Here is an 18,607-nt window from a genome sequence, read left to right on the forward strand (position 1 = left end):
AGGTTGTTCTCTTTTAGTACTTGAAATATCTCATTCCAGGCTCACCTTGCCCCAAGGGTTTGTGTTGAAAAGTCTGATTTGATTCTGATGGACTTTCCTTTATATGTGATTTGTTTCTTTTCTCTTACTGCTTGTACTATTTTGTTCTTCTGTTGGGTTTCTGGGATCTTGATTATTATATGCCTAGGTGTAGATTTTTTTTTTTATTGTAGCTAGTTGGAGTCCTATATGCCTCAGTTATCTGAATGTCAAATTCTTCCCCTCTGTTTGGGAAGTTTTCTGTCATTAATTCTGCAAACAGCTTTTTTAAGTCATTTGTATTTTCTCCTGCTACTTCATGGATTCCTATCAGTCTTATGTTATTCTTCTTTGCATCATCTAGGAGCTGTTGGATCGATTTCTTATGATCCCTTACTGTTTTTAAGAGACCTCTCTTGTCATGGTCACTGACTGCAATCTTATCGTCTATATCTGAGAGTCTATCTTCGCATTCTTTTATTCTGTTGCGTACACTTTCTATGGAGTGTTTAATCTCCTGGATATCTGTTTGAATCTGTTTTATGGATTCCATTTCTTTCCTATGTTGGGCATTTATTTTTTCTATTTCTTTCTTATGCTGGGCCTTCATGGCTTCTATCATGGTCCTGAGCTCATCTATTTTTTTTGTCAGTTTCTGCTCTAGAGTCTCGAATCACGACTTCCATTTTGCTCACTATCTCTATGGTTATCTGGGAAATTATTTCTGTTTTGAATTTTTCTAGAGCCTGATTGATCTGTTTTGTTACTTCCTGTGCTTTGAGTTCAGGGTGTCCTGGTCTTTTCATCCTCATTTGCGCCACTGTTTGCCATTGGTGAACTGGAAGTCTGTCCTTGTGTCTTGCTTAAGTGTTTTCTCATTTTTATTTTTGTTGTCGGACTGTCCCTGATTTAATCTTTGGGTTATCACCCAAATCTTCCTGATATATTTGTGCCCTAGCTTCTGTGTCTCTAACGACCCACAGACATTCTCATCTTCATAACATCAGAGAAATAGCTCATCAAATCAACGGCAATGCTTTACCCAGCTGATACAATCAGCAACACATTAAGATCAAGCAGAACTTGGACACTGACCACCTGTGGTAGTCACTAGTCTATCACCCTTAAATCATTTGAATTAAATTGAAATCAAGAAGCAGTCCAGAAGATGTCTGCAGTGAACAAATTTTTCAATATAGTATATTTACCATTTAATGGCTCAGACAGAGCGAGGATGCAAGACCCCTGATCTCAGTTAGCTGATTGCTGAACCCCATGATGCTGACTGACCTCGGGCTGCAAGGCCCAGATTGAGTTCCCCATCCTTCTGAATGGTTGAACTCCGCAACGTTCTATTACAGGTTTCCCACGCCCTTTCTTTAAAGATGTTCAAAGTTGGGGACTCAGAAAAATACCCTTGATGACCACCTCTACCTCTGCAGAGTGGGTCCAAAGACTGACACAGGAGGTCTGAGAGTGCGGGGGGGTGTTATAGGGGTTCAGGGGCACATGCGCGGCTACCTTCCCAGCACTTGAGCAATGGTGGCTGGGTCAGGAGCAGGCATGTCTCTCCCCAATAGACTTTTTTATTTGGGGACTGGGGATTGAACTCAGGACCTTGCGCTTATGAGGCAGGCACAGTGCCACTGAGCTAAATCCCCAGCCCTCATGTGTAGACTTTTTTTTTTCCTTCAGTACTGGGGATAGATACCAGGGTCTTTGCATTAAATTCTATCTCGACCTTTTTAAAATTGCTTAAAATTTGAGACCTGGTCTCTGAGTTGCCCCGGTTGGCCTCCAACTTACCATCCTCTGCCTCAGGCTTCCAAAGTGCTGGGGTTACAGGCGCGCACCACCAGGCTTGGTTTAGATTTATTAAATAAGGTCTGAAAGGTGCGTTCTTTTCAGTATCTTACACTGAAAAGTGTATGGACTTCTTCTCATTGGTAAAGTGGTGGCGGAATGGAAGCTTTGATAGTTGTATGATTTGGTCTCAATCTTTTAGTGGGTCTTGTGCCCCTGGGTTGTGAGCTTCTGTGGGATAAAACAAGGTATTTAAAGCTGGCCGTGGTGGCTCATGCCTGTAATCTCAGGGAGCCTCATTCTGGAAGGCTGAGGCAAAACTGCAAGTTCAAACCCAGCCCCAGCAATTTAGCAACGTAGTGACACCCTGTGTTAAAATAAAAAATAAAAAGTGCTGGGGATGTAGTTTAGTACAGAGGCCCTGGGTTCAACCCACAGTTCTGAGGAAAAAAAAAAAAAGGTAAAAAGAAAAAGAAGGATGGGCCGGGCGTGGTGGTGCACGCCTGTCATCCCAGCACTCAGGAAGCTGAGGCAGGAGGATCGCTACAGAGTTCGAGACCAGCCTGGGCTGCACAGTGAGTTCCAGAGCAGTCTCAACTACATAGTGAGACCCTGTCTCAAAAAACAAAAAACAAAAAACAAAAAAAAAAAAAAAGAAAGAAAAGAAAACAAAAGAAAAAGAAGGATATTTAACCAGGCGTGGGTATGTGTCTGTAATCCCAGTACTCCGGGAGGCTGAATTAAGAGACTTGCAAGTTCAAGCTCAGCCTGGGCAATTTAGTGACTTGGTGAGACCTCAGTTCAAAATAAAAATACAAAAAGGCCTGGGAGTGTAGGTCAGTGTGGAGATTCTGGTTTCTCCCCAATACTGAAGGAAGGAAGGAGGAAAGAAAGCCAAGTCCAGCCCCTGTCCTTGGTTCCTAGGCATACTGTAACCCTGAGAGAGGGATAGTAGGAGAGACTTGTTGTAATGTTTTAATGACATCATCAGTGGGCCCCATAGGTAGCTTTTCACCCTCTAACATGTGAGACTTTTGGGGGACATTGAAATTTGTGCCATAACCAAGGTAATGAGAAAGCATGTGGACCCCTTTCTTTGTGTTACCTCCCTACTTTGGCGCTGGTGGGAGATACCCAGCTTTGGTTAAGAGCCCTGAAACTTTCAACCCCAGCTTGCACCTTTCAGAGAGAGACAGACAGAGAGAGAGAGAGAGAGAGAGAGAGAGAGAGAGAGAGCGCCAGGGGCTCACCAAGGGCCAGTGAATCTCAGTTGTGTCTGTGTACTGACATCTGCCATTAAACAGACCCTACTCTGAGCTGGTTGGTGGTTTAAGCCTGTGACTCCAGCACTCTGGGAGGCAGAGGCAAGATGACTGAATGTTTGAGCTCAGCTGGGGCAACTTAGACCCTGTTTGAAAATAAAAGAAAGTCCAGGGTTGGAGCTCAGTGTGAACACCCTGGCGTCAACCCCGTTATTCCACACCCCAGGTAGGCAGTGGAACCACTGAGCTAAATTCCCTGGCCCCATTTTTTTTTCTTTTTTTCAGTGCATATCAGAAATGCATTTTTACTTGAAATCAACTTAAATTTTATTTTTGTTTATTTATTTTTTTGTACCGGGGATCGAACTCGGGTCCTTCCGCTTGTGAGGCAGGTGGCGGAACCACTGAGCTAAATCCCTGGCCTGAAAACAACTTAAATTTTAAACAAATGATTTTCATATATAAATTTGATTTTGTTTTTCTATCGGATATAGATTGCCCTCATTAATCGTCCACGTGAAGGGGATTACAGGCCGGAAGGAAATTATGTTCTGCCCAGAAGTATGTATCTTTCTGGTGTGGCACTGAAAATGAATGATATAGTGTTTCCTACACATAAATGAATTAGATCAAGCAACATTACACATTAAAGGGGAGAGAGAAATATTCCAGTTACTCAGATCAAAGAAGGCAAATGTGCCACAAAGACTATGCAAATAAGATCACGTCGGAAACTTTAGGACACTGCAGATTATATGGGAAAGTTAGCGAGGCTATATGTATACAGTGTTCATACAGCAAGGAAGAGCTACTTATACAGAAAAGATGGACTGAGAGGTCTTCACCAAAGCACGCTAACTTGACAGCCGCCAAGCAAAACCGAGCACGTGAGGGATCGTGTACCAAAGGCATGTCACACCATGCGGCATGCCAAAGGGTAGTTAGGATGTCTTCGCTGGTGCACGGGAATCACTCACGGTCATGTTTTTGCCCCTTGCCAAATTTCCAGCATCTCTTATCTTGCGTGGAGGACAGCTTTTATGTATGATTTCATCCCGTAAAGACATGCGAAGATAACGTTCCTTCTGTGGCAGAGGATAAGCAGTGACTTTGTCTGTAAACTTTACACATAAATGCCACCCATCTCAGTTCCTTTTCTAAGGTACTTAGATGGTACAACAAAGCACCAGATACTCACAAGTGAAGAAAAGGTTCATCGTAGCTCACAGTTGTAGAAGTTTCAGTCCATAGTCAGCTGGTTCCAATGCAGGGTGGCGTGGCAGGAGAGAAACAGTTCATAGCAGGACAGGCGGGGGGCCTTTTCCTTTAAATTCCATTCAGGCTACACGTTTATTGGGTGGCACCACCCATGCCCAGGGTGGACTCCCCATTATGCACACCCAGAACTGTGCTAAACCAGGAAGTAAACTAATGTAGTTATCACACGCCCTTAATCCATATTCATATATCCGAGATCCAGCCACCTCCTACAAGCCCTCTCTATGAGTGCATGAGGCTTTGGCGGGACATCTCGATACAAGCCGTGGACACCATCCCTTGGAGGACTTTTTCAAAATTCTCTTGCTCTGTTTTTCATTCTGTTGGCCTCACCTGCTTAGGACACTATAGTTTGAAAACCCTTGGTGTATGTTAGATAAGCTGTCACTTTGTTCTCCAGAAGACGTTACCCATTGTTCCTACGATATAGGAAAAAGGTAATGGGAGTTTCCAGAGACCCCATGCAGGGGTCCCGGCCTCCTGCAAGGCAGTACGATGTCCGTGAGATCACAAAGTGGGAAATAAAAGAAACACTGAGACAGAGTCTTGGGAGAAACTGCGTCTTGGGCTGATCGCGGCTGCTCTGGGCAGTAAAGACAAAGGATCCCAGGACATCCCAGGTTTATTCATTACAAGTGTGGGAAGCGGGGAGGCCCGGCAGGCCTCGGGACACCTGCTGATAACAAGTATCAAGCAGGCAGGACTGCAGAACCGGGACATAAACATATCATTGCAGAGGAAAACAAATGGTTAATTCAGAGGGGAAGAGTATGTAGCTGGAGTCGGTCGACCTTGGCTAGAAGTGAACTTGACTGAGCCCTGCTACTTCCCAGACTAGGATTTAAGTCTCGGCAGCAGGCATTAGCAAAGGAGCAATAGTAGCCCACTCTGCTATCTGACGTGCCCATTTGAGTCATGTAAGCTTTGGTCAGACTCTTGAAATAATACACAGCCAAAGGGCCGGGGATTTAGCTCAGTGGTTCCACTGCCTGCCTCGCATGTGCAAGGTCCCGAGTTTGATCCCCGGTACCAAAAAAAAAAAAAAAAAAAAAAAAACAAACCCCCCAAAAACCCCACAGCCAAATGGTAGAGGGGCAAGAAGCTTGTGCCATTATAGCCTGCTGACAGTGGGCAGAGGGTCTGCTACACTATGAGGTATAGAGAAGTAGCTCTTCGTTACTTTTAAAAACTGTTTTGGAGGTTCCGCCACCTGCCTCGCCAGCGCAAGGACCCGAGTTTGATCCCTGGTACCAAAAGACAAAACAAAACAAAAAAAACCTGTCTGTGAGATTTATGGAATTTTATGAGATACTACATGTGAGAAGTGACGTATTTGGTATTGAGTTTATTCTAAGAGTGCTGCTCTTAGGGTTGAGATCTAGAATATCTTCCCAAAGGCTCATGTGTTCGGAGGTTAAGTTTTTGAAAGGCAGCTGGGTCATGGGTTGCTGTACTCCTCACTGGGTTAATCTACTACCTGAGTCTAGAATTCATTTTATTTTTTTATCCCTTTCCCCTCCTCAAGCCCCCTGCCTTCCCTACGTACAAAAGCTTTGTTTCCGATTTTTCCTTCTATTTTTCACTTCTTCTCCTGTCTCTTCCTCCCTTCCTCCCCCTTGTTCCCCGTCCCTTTGAACACTTTCCCATTTCCCAACATCCATGATACATTTCAGTCCTTATTTCCACTTTCAGTTTCTCACACCAGAGAAACACTGTGCTATTTAAACACGTGTTCGACTTATTTCACTTGGGAGTATGATGTTACGGTCCATCTGTTTAGCTAGTGTGTGTGTGTGTGTGTGTGTGTGTTTGTGTGTGATTGAACTTTGGGTCTTGAAAATGCTAGCCAAGCACCTTACCTCTACACTGTATCCCTAGCCCCCAGTAATTTTATCTTATTAGGATTGTGAAATATATTTCCTTAGTCATATTTAGTAGTTGTTTGTGGTCTGGAGGGAAGCAGGGACAATCTCCCAGATGTCTTTTCCTAATGTGATCTCAGAAAATGGGCTCACTTATGAAAACATAGGCATCTCATCTACCGGGAGAGCTCATCAGACACCCAGTTCTCTTGAGTGCTTCCTGGAAAGCTGACGAAACAGCACTTTCTGCCCAGGAGGTAAAAAGGCCTAGTTTCTCAGAAAAAAATATAAGGATTTCTGTATACACATATTGATTGTAAAACAAAACAAAACAAAACAAAAACCAGTTAGAGACACTTAGCCACTCTTACAACTTTTTTATTGTAGCACTGAGGATCAATCCCACGGCCTTGTATATGGTAGGTAAATGCTCTACCACCGAGTCACACATCCAGCCCTCAAAATCTTTTGTAAGTTTCATTCTGATGTTCCTTTTTTTGGGGTGGTGGTGGTGGTGGTACTAGGTATGGAACCCAGGGCCTTCTCACTGAATTACATACCTAGCTCTTTAAAAAAAGTTATTTTTGAGACAAGGTCTCACTGTGTTACCCAGGTTGGGCTCGAACTTATAATCCTCCTGCCTCAGCCAAAGTGCTTAGATTATAGGCATGTGCCACCCCACCCTGATGTCCCTTTTTTCTCCTTTGCTACACTTATCCTTTAAGTTGTTGAGGTCCCTCTGAAACTATCCCTCACAGATGGCAGTGACAGATGAACTTTAATACAGATAGAGACTCTCAGGCCTACTAATGTTAATTCTCTTCTGTGCAGTAGCTCGTAGCACTTTCTTTGAGCAAATCACACAGATCAGTCAGTGGTACAAAGAGTAATTAGGGCCGAATTAAGCAGCTCATTTCACTGCCTAGTCCCACCAACAAGAGACCTGTGGATATGTTGCTGTTACTTTACCAAATAGATAAATTTTGATATCAGTATTGGTCCCTGGGATGTTTTTCTCTGCCTTCTGTACATCAATAAGTTAATGGTCTGTTTCAGAGATCAGTATTTAGGGCAAGTATGCAGCTTAGGGACTTCCGTGCTCCCTTGCGTTCTGATGTTTACCTCGTGGGAGCTGGAAACCAGACACATGGGAGATCAGCCTCTAGAGAGCCTGCTGGGCAGTCACTTCCTCCTCCTGATTTTAGAGAAAGGGACTCTCATTTCTTTGGGAGGATAGCACTGCTGAACTTCCTATATATTTTGTAATCATGGGCAAATTCACTATGTTAGCTTCCTGTCACTAGGACAAAATACCTGATATACCCAAGATACGAACTTAATGGAGGAAAAGATTATTTCAGCTCACAGTTTCAGTCCATGGCTGCTTGGCCTTGTTGCTTTGGTCCTGTAGTGACACTGTACATCATGGTGGGAGTGCAGGGCAGAGGAGGTCTACTCACTTTACTGTGGCTGGAAAACAAGAAGAGAAACAGGAGGGTGCGAGGTCCCAACATCCCTTTCAATGACCTAATTTTCAATGACCCCAATGATCTAACTTCCTTCCGGACACCACTTTCTATAGGTTCTGTTACCTCCAGGTAGTGCCATACGCTGGGCACCACCACGCCTTCAATACGTGGACTTTTGGAAGACATTTGTGGTCCAAACTACATCATTCACCATCAGACATCGTTCAGTGGACTTTGGTGGTCCTCTTTGCCAACTGTAACTCACGACCCTCTCCTGAGTTCGTGGTGTTTGGGGTACACTATTAAGAGTCCTAGAGAAAGAACTGCTTTGGTACCTTATTGTCAGTCTCACGTGTGCTACATGTTGGAAGGAAGCAGAGCTGAATCTTGTGAGTACAGAGACCCTGTGGAGCTCCTGTGCCCTCTTCCTTGTGCTTGTCCTCTCCCTCCTCTGTAGCTCCTTCACTGCACCAGATGGGACAGAGACAAACAGAACAACTGAGGCTGTGAGGCATATTACGAAAAGAAGTTAAAATGAATAAATACTTCATTAAAAGACTATTTTGACTCATTTGACTCTGACTACTTCTAAGGATCTGCGATACTTTGGGCAAACCTGGCCTGCTGGAACTTGGACTTCCGCAGGCTCACACATGTGATTAGAGGAAATGTGTACAGCTCTTTAGTATATATTTATAGATTAAAAACATACAGACTTGCCTCAGTTTCATGAAATGCTTAGTGATATGGTATGTAATAAGACAAGGGGTGAAAGTTTTTCTCACAAGGAATTGCTCATCTCCAAAAAGAAGTATTTGCCTAAGTTATGTAGAATTCTCCAAGATGCTATGCATCTGTCATTGGAGAACAATAAGACTTGAAGCGATCGTAATTAAAATGTAGAAATAATTCCCTTCTATTCAGTTATTATATCTGTGAGCCAATGCGTATGGACAGAAAAACAGATTTCTGATGACCAAGTTATAGCATAAGTACTTGGAAACCACAGAATCATATGTGAGCTTTTTCTTCTTCCTCTTCCTCTTCCTCCCCGCCTCTCCTCCTCTTCTTCTTTCTTTCTTTTTCTGAGACAGTGCCTCACTATTTAGTTCAGACTGCCCTTGAATTCACTATGTAGCCCAGGCTTGTGTTGAACTCACAGTGATCTTCCTGCCTCAGCCTCCTGAGTACGCCACCACACCCAGATTACAGGTGTGCTCCACCGTACCCGGCTATGAATTTCTTAATGGATTGAGTGTATGTCCCATCCCATGTGTCAATTTTGCTCATGTTACTTTACATGTATACATGTGCAATGTTTTAGGACTCAGTGGCCTTAAGTGCTGTCAATTTTGCTCATGTTACTTTACATGTATACATGTGCAATGTTTTAGGACTCAGTGGCCTTTGAGGATGTGGCTGTGAACTTCACTCAAGAGGAGTGGGCTTTGCTGGATCTTTCCCAGAAGGAGCTGTACAGAGATGTGATGCAGGAAACCTTCATTAACTTGGCTTCTATAGGTAAGAACAAAATCATTTCCATAGATAAAGAGAACAAATGTTTTGCTCATCATTGAAGTTCTAAGATTTGCAGCATGGAAAAAGCATACTTAACAGGCTATCAGCTCATCACAGACCTAGACTCTTAATAATCTTTCCATAATTTCATATTATTCTAAAATGACTTTTCTGGATTTGCATTTTAGGGGAAAAGTGGAATGACCACAACAGTGAAGATCAGCAGAAAAACCAGGGGAGAAATCTAAGGCGAGTTTTATGTACAAAACAAGTAATATCCTTTGAGAAAATCTTAAGATATCATGTCATGAAAATTTAAAAAGCAAGTAAACAGAACAAATCCAACTACATATTTATATATTTCTAGACAAATTTTTACCTTGATTATTTTCAATGATGTAGGTATGCAGAATTTGAAAAACAATTCACTTAGAGTATTAAGCTGCATATTATGACTATCATTGTTTTGGTAATAGCTATGGTCAAACGCTCATCCAGGGCATTCATTACATACTTGCTCCATTAAAATAGTAAAAGTATAATTCTGTTACCTATTAATAATTGTGAAATATTTAATAATCAGTAGTAATTATAAAATAATAAAGAGCCACTGAAAATGCATTTCTCATATTTTACAGAGGGCATACGGTAGAGAGACTTTGTGAAAAGAAAGAAGGTCAATTTAGGGAAACCATCAGCCAGGTTCCAGACCTTAAACGGAACAAGAAAACTCTTCCTGGAGTAAAACCCTATGAGTGTAGTGTGTGTGGAAAAGTCTATATGTGTCACTCATCTCTTAATAGGCACATGAAGTCTCATAATGAATGTAAACCTTACGAGTGCCACAAATACGGAGAGAAGTTGTATGAATGTAAGGAATGTGGGAAAACATTCAGCTTTCGAAGTTCATTTCGAATACATGAAAGGACTCACACTGGAGAGAAACCCTATAAATGTAAGGAATGTGGGAAGGCTTTCAGTTGGCCCAGTTCCTTCCAGATCCATGAAAGGACTCACACTGGAGAGAAACCATATGAATGTAAGGAGTGTGGCAAAGCCTTCATTTATCACACAACTTTTCGAGGACACATGAGAATGCACACAGGAGAGAAACCGTATAAATGTAAAGAGTGTGGGAAGACCTTCAGTCATCCGAGTTCATTTCGAAACCATGAAAGAACTCACTCTGGAGAAAAACCCTATGAATGTAAACAATGTGGAAAAGCCTTTAGATATTACCAAACCTTTCAAATACATGAACGGACTCACACTGGAGAAAAACCTTATCAGTGTAAGCAGTGTGGTAAAGCTCTCAGTTGTCCCACATCTTTTCGAAGTCATGAAAGAATTCATACCGGTGAAAAACCTTATAAATGTAGAAAATGTGGCAAAGCCTTCAGTTTTCCCAGTTCCTTTCGAAAGCATGAAAGAATTCATACTGGAGAGAAACCTTATGATTGCAAGGAATGTGGAAAAGCATTCATTTCTCTTCCAAGCTACAGAAGACACATGATTATGCATACTGGAAATGGGCCTTATAAATGTAAGGAATGCGGCAAAGCCTTTGATTGTCCCAGTTCATTTCAGATTCATGAGAGAACTCACACTGGAGAGAAGCCCTATGAATGTAAGCAGTGTGGGAAAGCCTTCAGTTGTTCTAGCTCTTTTCGAATGCATGAAAGGACTCACACTGGAGAGAAACCTCATGAATGTAAACAATGTGGGAAAGCCTTCAGTTGTTCCAGTTCTGTTAGAATCCACGAAAGGACTCACACTGGCGAGAAGCCCTATGAGTGTAAACAGTGTGGGAAAGCCTTCAGTTGTTCCAGCTCATTTCGAATGCATGAAAGAATTCACACCGGAGAGAAACCCTATGAATGTAAGCAGTGTGGGAAAGCCTTCAGTTTTTCCAGTTCATTTCGAATGCATGAAAGAACCCACACTGGAGAGAAACCTTATGAGTGTAAACAGTGTGGGAAAGCCTTCAGTTGTTCCAGTTCTTTTCGAATGCATGAAAGGACCCACACCGGGGAGAAGCCCTATGAGTGTAAGCAGTGTGGGAAAGCCTTCAGTTGTTCTAGCTCCATTCGGATACATGAAAGGACTCACACTGGGGAGAAGCCCTATGAATGTCAGCAGTGTGGGAAGGCCTTTAGCTGCTCCAGTTCTGTTCGAATGCATGAGAGGACCCACACTGGAGTGAAACCCTATGAATGTGAACAGTGTCATAAAGCCTTCAGTTGCTCCCGTTCATTTCGGATCCATGAAAGAACTCACACTGGAGAGAAACCCTATGAATGTCAGCAGTGTGGTAAAGCGTTCAAGTGTTCACGTTCCTTTCGAATACATGGAAGAACTCATAATGGACAGTAGTCCTTTGAATGCAGAATACATGGTAAAGCTTTCACTTGTTCCATTACCCGGTGAAGGTGTGGAAAGACTCTTGCTGCAGAGAAATCCTGTGAACGTAAAATGTAGGCAGGACTGCGAGTGTAGCTCGGTGGTAGAGCCCTTGCCCAGTGTAATCGAGGTCCTGGGTTTGGTTCCCTAGTACTGCAACAACACGAAAAATAAAACACACAGGAAATTTTCAATTCTCCAGGTGTGAAAAGCAGAAAGAACTCAGAGTGGAGAAAGGCCTTTGTGGACCATAAGCACCATGGGAAAGTCTTCATTCATCATATATCTTTTTGAGGATGCATTGCGGATGCACATGGAGAAAAATCCCACAATATAAGGAATGTATAAAAGGCTCTAGTTATCCCTGTTTATTTGGAAAACATAAACAGACTCACCCTGGAAAGCATCTTATTCAAGGGAAGCAGTGTGGGTAAATCTTCTGTGGTCCACCATCCTGGCAAAACAAGCGAGAAGGCGCGTGGGTGGAAACTATATAAAAGCCAAAAATAATAGGAAAATTTCCACTTTGTCATACAGTCAAGTGATATCCCCTGGCATGTGAAACTTCAGACTCACATGAAGACCCCCACTAGCGAGAGAGACTATAAATGTAGAGAATATGGATGGGAAATTCACATCATGAAGAAATGTTTTAAAACTTAGTGTTCTATTAGTTGTTCATTCTTAAAGTATATCCCTGGACTACAGATTTTTATTTATTACTTTGGCCTATGAACATTGAGGTGAGATAAATCTGTAAGCTCTGGTTCAGCAGTCATACACATGTCTAATAAGTAGTGTTTTCAGTCAGTTAGTACAATTTTTCTCTTTCCTTTAGAAGTCTGTTGGATTCATGGGTTTATTGCATTGTATCTCCAACATGAAAAATTTCATATTTTTATATGGTTTTAAAATTATTCCTCAAATGAGGGACCACTGAACAATGAGAGTTTGGAAATTGTTGGACTATTCCTACTGGCTTTGTGTGGCACGTAATAGATATTCCATATGAATTATATATATATATCATTTTTTGGGTGGGGTTGGTGTTTTTGAGACAGGGTCTTGCTATGTGGTTCAGGCTGGCCTTGAACTATGTAGCCCAAGCTGGCCTCGAATTTCCGGCAGTCCTCCTACTTCAACTTCCTGAGTGCTGGGGTTACAGTGTGTGCCACCATGCCTGGGCTGTACATTCATTCATTCTGATCGCAAGAAGCTTCCTTTTGAGAAGGCAGAGGAGCCTTGTTCTGTTTTCTGTGTTAATACAGCAGACCCTTGACTTATGAACTCAGTTTGTTGCTGAGGGCTAGTTGTAACTCAAGTTGGCCAACTGAAGGTTCAGGCTCCTCTGCACAGCCTTCAAAAATGTCTCTCCTGTATATAGGCAGATCTCAGTGTCCTCAGAGAGACATTGGCCCAGGATTTCTCAGTTAACTCCACACAGGAAAGGATATTATATTGTTCCTTTCAGAATAGGGTTAAATCCATCTCTGAGACCTCTGGAAGCACAAGTGGCTGTCATTTGAGTCGCAACTCAAGACAGTTAAAACTAAAATGCTGGTCATAACCCAAGTTGCTCATATGTTAGGCTGGTCATTATGCAAGGGTCCACTGTAGGTATAAATTTGTGAGTATGCAGACTTTATCTTAGAAAGTATATTGTAGTGTAAAGAAATGTCCTAGGCCTTCATATTCAGTTAATACTCAGAGAGCAATTTCCAGTACTGCAAATTGCATTCATGGGAAGTACCCTATACAGGTCCCTCATTTTTATCTTTGTACTATATTGTCATTGTACCATTTTTAGGTTCAGATGTGTTTAATACACATACCACTGTATTATGATTGCCTACAATATTCAGTTCAGTAACATGTTGTACATGTTTATGTACTTAGGAGCAGTAGGCTATATCATACAGCTGAGGTTTAGAGTATGCTATTCCCTTTCCACTTGTGTAAGAGCCTTCTGTAAGGTCTGGCACAAAGATAAAACTGCCTAACAGTGCATTTTGCCAAACATACCCCTTCCTCAAATGCGTGTGGCTGCATTCTCAAAACTACCACTAACTGCCATGTGTTCAGAGATGTAATGATTCGTAGATAACTCCACAAATTCTACTCAGACATCTTTTGCAGTTTGGATTTTCCCATAATGTGCCCACCAGACAGTGAATTTGGACACCCAAGCTTGAGAATATCCCTGGTGTACTGATCCGCCACATCTCTAGCCTGGATTAATCTAAGGTCTTCACTTATGTAGTAAACACTTTGTTTTGTTTTTCCTTTTTGGTACCGGGGATTGAACTTGGGATCTTGCGCTTGCTAGGCAGGTGGCAGAACCACTGAGCTAAATCCCCGGGCCCACTTTGTTTTGTTAATGCTGTCAGGGATTATGTGTTTCTGATTCCTCCATGACAGCTACAGTGGTGGAGTCAGAAAGGACTACATGGGAGTTCGTTTCTCTACCGATTTGGGCAGTGAATGCACTGACCTGGTCCACAGTGTAAGAATGAGCACCTACCTTGTACCAAGCAGGTTGAAAGTGTTTCCTGTCACTGTTGAACGTGCTGTCTCAGTGTTTTCAATTTTCATTCATTGTGTGTAATTTTAAATGATGTGCATGTCCATCAAACCAACAGCTTCTGTAGATGTTTCCTAGAAATATTTAACTATTTTCAGATAATTTGTATACTATTAATCATTGTCTTCTTCATTTCCCGTAAGGGTATATTAAAAGAGTCCATCACAATTATAGATTTTCAGATTAAGTTTACAATTTTGTCAAGTTAACATTATATATTTCTGAGTTAATATTATTAATGGATGCATGTAAGATTGGGTAATGTTTTCTTTGGGAAATTTTTCTTAATATAGTTAATTTTTTTCAAAAACCAGTTTCTTATTCACCCACATCTATCTAAAACATCAGTCTTGGAATGATCACTGACAATCAATAACTGGGCAGCATCGGTAATAGGGTATTAAAAAGGACTGCTTTGGATTTGAGCTTTTATTTGATGATTTCGCTTCTATTCAATGAAGTGAGCTGATTCTCTGTATCGAGTGGTTTGAGATGAACTTAATTGTATCACTGGTAATTAAATAGTTCTTATCTAGAAAGAAGATGAGTTGAGATAAATCTAATTTGCAAGAAACTAGTAAATCATATTCATGAGTAGAAGGCCATTTTTTTTTATTGCTTGTAGATTCCGGTAACTTTTTCATGCTCACTTTCTTTTTTTCTTTTCTTTTTTGTACTAGGAATTGAACTGAGGACCTTGTGCTTGTGAGACAGGCATGGTACCTAAATTCCTGGCCCTTCACTCTCACTTGTTTTTTTTTTTTTCCCATTCTCACTTTCTTAAGGGATGAGGTCTCTGAATGTTTTCCAGGCTAGTCTTGAACTCTGGGCTCAGAGTTAATGTAAACGTATGTCCACATAAATTGCAACGCTATTCGCAATGTCCAAAAGCAGGAAATACAGCATGTGTTTATAATGGGTGAACGGATAGATAGCGTATTGTAGCTATACAATGTAATATTACTTGCCATAGAAACAAAGGAGATAGTGATACCTGTTACAATATAGATGTCCCTTGAAAAAACTATCAAGTGAATAAAGTAATTCATAAACACCAGATTATCTAATCCCCTTCATATAAAAAGTTCAGAGTAAGTCACTATCCAGATAGAAAATAGATTAGTGGTTTTCAAGGGTTTACACAAAGAAAATGGGAAAATACAGAAGTGACAGCTAATGAGTACAGGGTTTGTTAAGGATGATGAAAATGTTCTAAAATTGGTGATGATGGCAAATATAAGTGAATATGCTGAAAAGCACTTAATTGTAAAATATGTATATTATGTCTCAGCAAACAAGTTCCAATAAATAGTTTGGACCCAATTTCTTAAGAATATGATTTTCAACTTACCTCCAAATTTTACAAAGCCTTTTATTGTTTTCTTCTTATATCAGTGAGACAGAATTCAGTGTGTCACTGCCATTTACATATTCAAAGTCTGCTAGGGCAGGGCCACCTTAAATTATCAGTTATCAAAAATTGTCAAGTAGAAATTGGCTTCTAGGACTAATGTAGAGTGCTTGCCTAGTATGGGAAAGGCCATGGGTGCCATCTATAAAGAAAAGCATAACAAAAAATTTCTTCTGTGTAAACAGCCTGCCTCAGAACTTCATAAAGCAGATAATTTGTTAGTCGAGTGGGATTCAATAGGCCCAGTCTAAGCGACTCCCTCTCTTGTGAAAATGGAATTTGCAATTCTCTGCGCACACCTGCTGTGTCTGCCCCCTCCCTCTTCGAAGGAGCCAGGGAAGACGCTGTGGCCCGGTCTCCGAATAGGAAAATAGTTCTACTTAAATGTAAATATGGCGGTCAGCGGGAGCCTAATCGGCCACGTCACCTCCCTCCTCGCCGTCATTCATTCCGAGGGGGCAGGACTAACCACGGGAACTGTCCAATCAGATGCGCCACTGAACCGGAAGTAGAGGGGGCCGCTGGGCACGCGGATGTGTGGCTCCTTATGCCTTCCGGCCGTCCATTGGGAAACGTGTCGCCGCTTTAAGTCACCTTAGGTGGCTCTGGTCCGGCGTCTGTCGCGCTCTCACCTGCACGTCAGCCGAAGGGAGGACCCCAGCGGCCCTGCAACCTGGGAAATGGTGATTCCGGGGCCAGGGGTCTTGAGACTGGGGCACAGGGTCTGGTTGGAAGCGGCCACGGCGGGCCCTGGTTACCGCGCGTTCGCCCCGGGGTCCGCGGACCCCTCGGGCCGGGAGCGGGGCTGGGCTGGGCGGTGACTCGGTCTGGGCCGGAGCCCTCCGTGCGGCGGCGGCGGCGGGAGGTCACGAGGGACCTCAACGCGGGGGCAGGGTTGGTGCCCTGCAAAGTCGTGGTCTTGGACGTCCCCAGGACTTCCTTTCTCATTGGAGCCTGTTTTTTTGTGAATCTTACGTTTAAGGGAAACAGCTCCAAGTTTACGACCCATTTTCTCCAGCTTACCTCTTACTAGGCTGATGATGAATCTCTAAATTTCGGGATCTCTCTCGCCGTATTCCCAAACTCCAAATTCTCTGCAGTTCATACCATTATCAACCATACGACCGTCACTCAGTAGGTCAAACGCACGCAGTGTACTTTGGTTTATGTTTTTGTTTTTTCTGCCCTGGGGTTGGGGCGCAGAGCCTTGTGCGTGCTAGGCAAGCTCTTGTACCCCTGACCTACACATCCAGCCTCGCACGCAGTATTTTGATTGTCAACTCCTCTCCCCCGCAGAAGTGCTGGCTTTAAAAAAAGCCAGGCAAGCCGGGCGTGGTGGTGCAGGCCTATAATCCCAGCACTCGGGAGGCTGAGGCAGGAGGATCGCCGTGAGTTCGAGACCAGCCTGGGCTACATAGTGAGTTCCAGGTCAGTCTCAACTACATAGTGAGACCCTGCCTCAAAAAAACAAAACAAAACAAAAAGCATGGTAGTGCAGGTTTGTAATCCCAGTACCTGAGAGGCTGAGACCCGGAATCTGAGCTAGAGACCAGCCTGGGCTGCATAGTGAGTTGAAGGCGGGCCTGGGTTACAAAACTCTGTCTCAAAAAAGCAAGCAAAAACCCAACCATTTAAAATACATGTAGGTGCCCCCCCTCGTGCTGAGGATCAAACCTAGGGCCTCTCAGTGCTGGCTGGGCAAGTACTCTCTCTGCGAGCCACACACAGCTTTATTAGTGGGCTTTTCACCTGAGAGTAAAGCAGAGAACAACTCAATGAACTTGTTGGTAGACAAGGTCTGCTTTGTATATATCTAGATTCCAAGTCCGCTCTGGCCCTTCCTGTCACCTTGAAAGGGTTTTTTCCATTTACTTCAGCTTCCGATTTTCATTATCTGTAAAACGTATGATATCAGTACAGCTTTAAGGGGAGCAAGCAGATTACAGGAAAAGTTACTTTTACATCCCATTTAAGATATATAGAGATGTATCTCTATATATCTCTATATATTTATATTTATCTGTCTATCTATCTCAGTACCTTGGATTAAACCCAGGGGCTTTGCATTGAGCTACAGCCCAGCCCTTGTTATTTTTTATTTTGAGAGGATTTTGCCAGATCTGTAAGTTGCCCAGGCTGGAACTTGTGAACCTCTTGCTGCAACCTTTCAGAATGTTGAGATTATAGGCATGTGATGTGTAGTAAGTTTCTCAGGTTTGTTCTTTTCATTCGTGTGGCTTTTTTTTTTTTTTTTTTTTTAAAGACAAGAGTCTCGCTATGTAGTTCAGGCTGGCCTTGAACTCACTTTGTAGCCCAGGTAGGTCAACTTGCGGTAATCTTGCCTCCCCCAGTGCTAGGATTATAGGTGTGTGCCACGGTGTCTGGCTCATTTGTGTGATTAGAAGTGGAATTCCAGGGCTTAGCCTGGAGAATGCTATAAGGGAAAGAATTAAAGGAAAATCTCTTTTCCATGATAACCATAGAAAAATAAGTACATTTCCCTAGAAATATAGTAAAATAGATTGGTCAATTACAAACACTCACCAGTCACTGGTTCTGTTTCTTTGCTGGGTGGAGAATTTGTGATAATGCATAATTCTGTTTCCCTTTACCTAGACATATGGATTCATAGTAAGTCATATGGGACAGGGCTTGGCAACACCTAAAAGTGTTCAAATATGATTAATGTTTACTAAGCGATTTATCATAGATAATGAAATGACATCTTTATTGTCTGAGTTACATAGATGCTCATGCTTTTAGGGTTTGCTAGTAAATATACTTTCCATGTGTATACAAAAATGCTGAGTTTGGGTGATTTTGCTGGATTCTTCAAATACTGAGTGTTTTCTGTTTTAAAAGTAACCGAATGAAGCTGGGCATGGTGGTACACACCTGTCATCCCAGCACTGTGGGAGGCTGAGGATTCTAAGTTTGAACCCAGCCTGGACAACTTAGTGAGACTCTATCTCAAAATGAAACATTAAAAAGGACGGGGGGGAGAT

At 42.5% G+C, this 18,607-nt stretch overlaps 2 protein-coding genes across 4 annotated transcripts in view; both read left to right on the forward strand.

Annotated features, from left to right (window-relative positions):
• Positions 1-12,674, forward strand: part of LOC109117335 (zinc finger protein 709) — a 20,523-nt gene extending 7,849 nt beyond the window's left edge. The window contains exons 2-4 of the mRNA XM_010634747.3: positions 9,087-9,213; positions 9,399-9,459; positions 9,849-12,674. Coding sequence (XP_010633049.3) covers positions 9,087-9,213; positions 9,399-9,459; positions 9,849-11,583 — 1,923 coding nt within the window. The 3' untranslated portion in view covers positions 11,584-12,674. The remainder of the gene's footprint in view (positions 1-9,086; positions 9,214-9,398; positions 9,460-9,848) is intronic.
• Positions 12,675-14,909: 2,235 nt separating this feature from the next.
• Positions 14,910-18,607, forward strand: part of LOC104869499 (zinc finger protein 709) — a 14,706-nt gene continuing 11,008 nt past the window's right edge. For all 3 annotated transcript variants that reach the window (XM_010634751.2, XM_010634749.2, XM_010634748.2), the window contains exon 1: positions 14,910-16,285. Coding sequence is in view for 1 of the 3 variants with exons in the window: in XM_010634748.2 (XP_010633050.1) it covers positions 16,283-16,285 (3 nt within the window). In the remaining 2 variants the exon portion in view is untranslated. The remainder of the gene's footprint in view (positions 16,286-18,607) is intronic.

This window comes from Fukomys damarensis, unplaced genomic scaffold (assembly GCF_012274545.1).
Source record: "Fukomys damarensis isolate Sample0158 unplaced genomic scaffold, DMR_v1.0_HiC HiC_scaffold_37, whole genome shotgun sequence".
Lineage (NCBI taxonomy): Eukaryota > Metazoa > Chordata > Mammalia > Rodentia > Bathyergidae > Fukomys > Fukomys damarensis.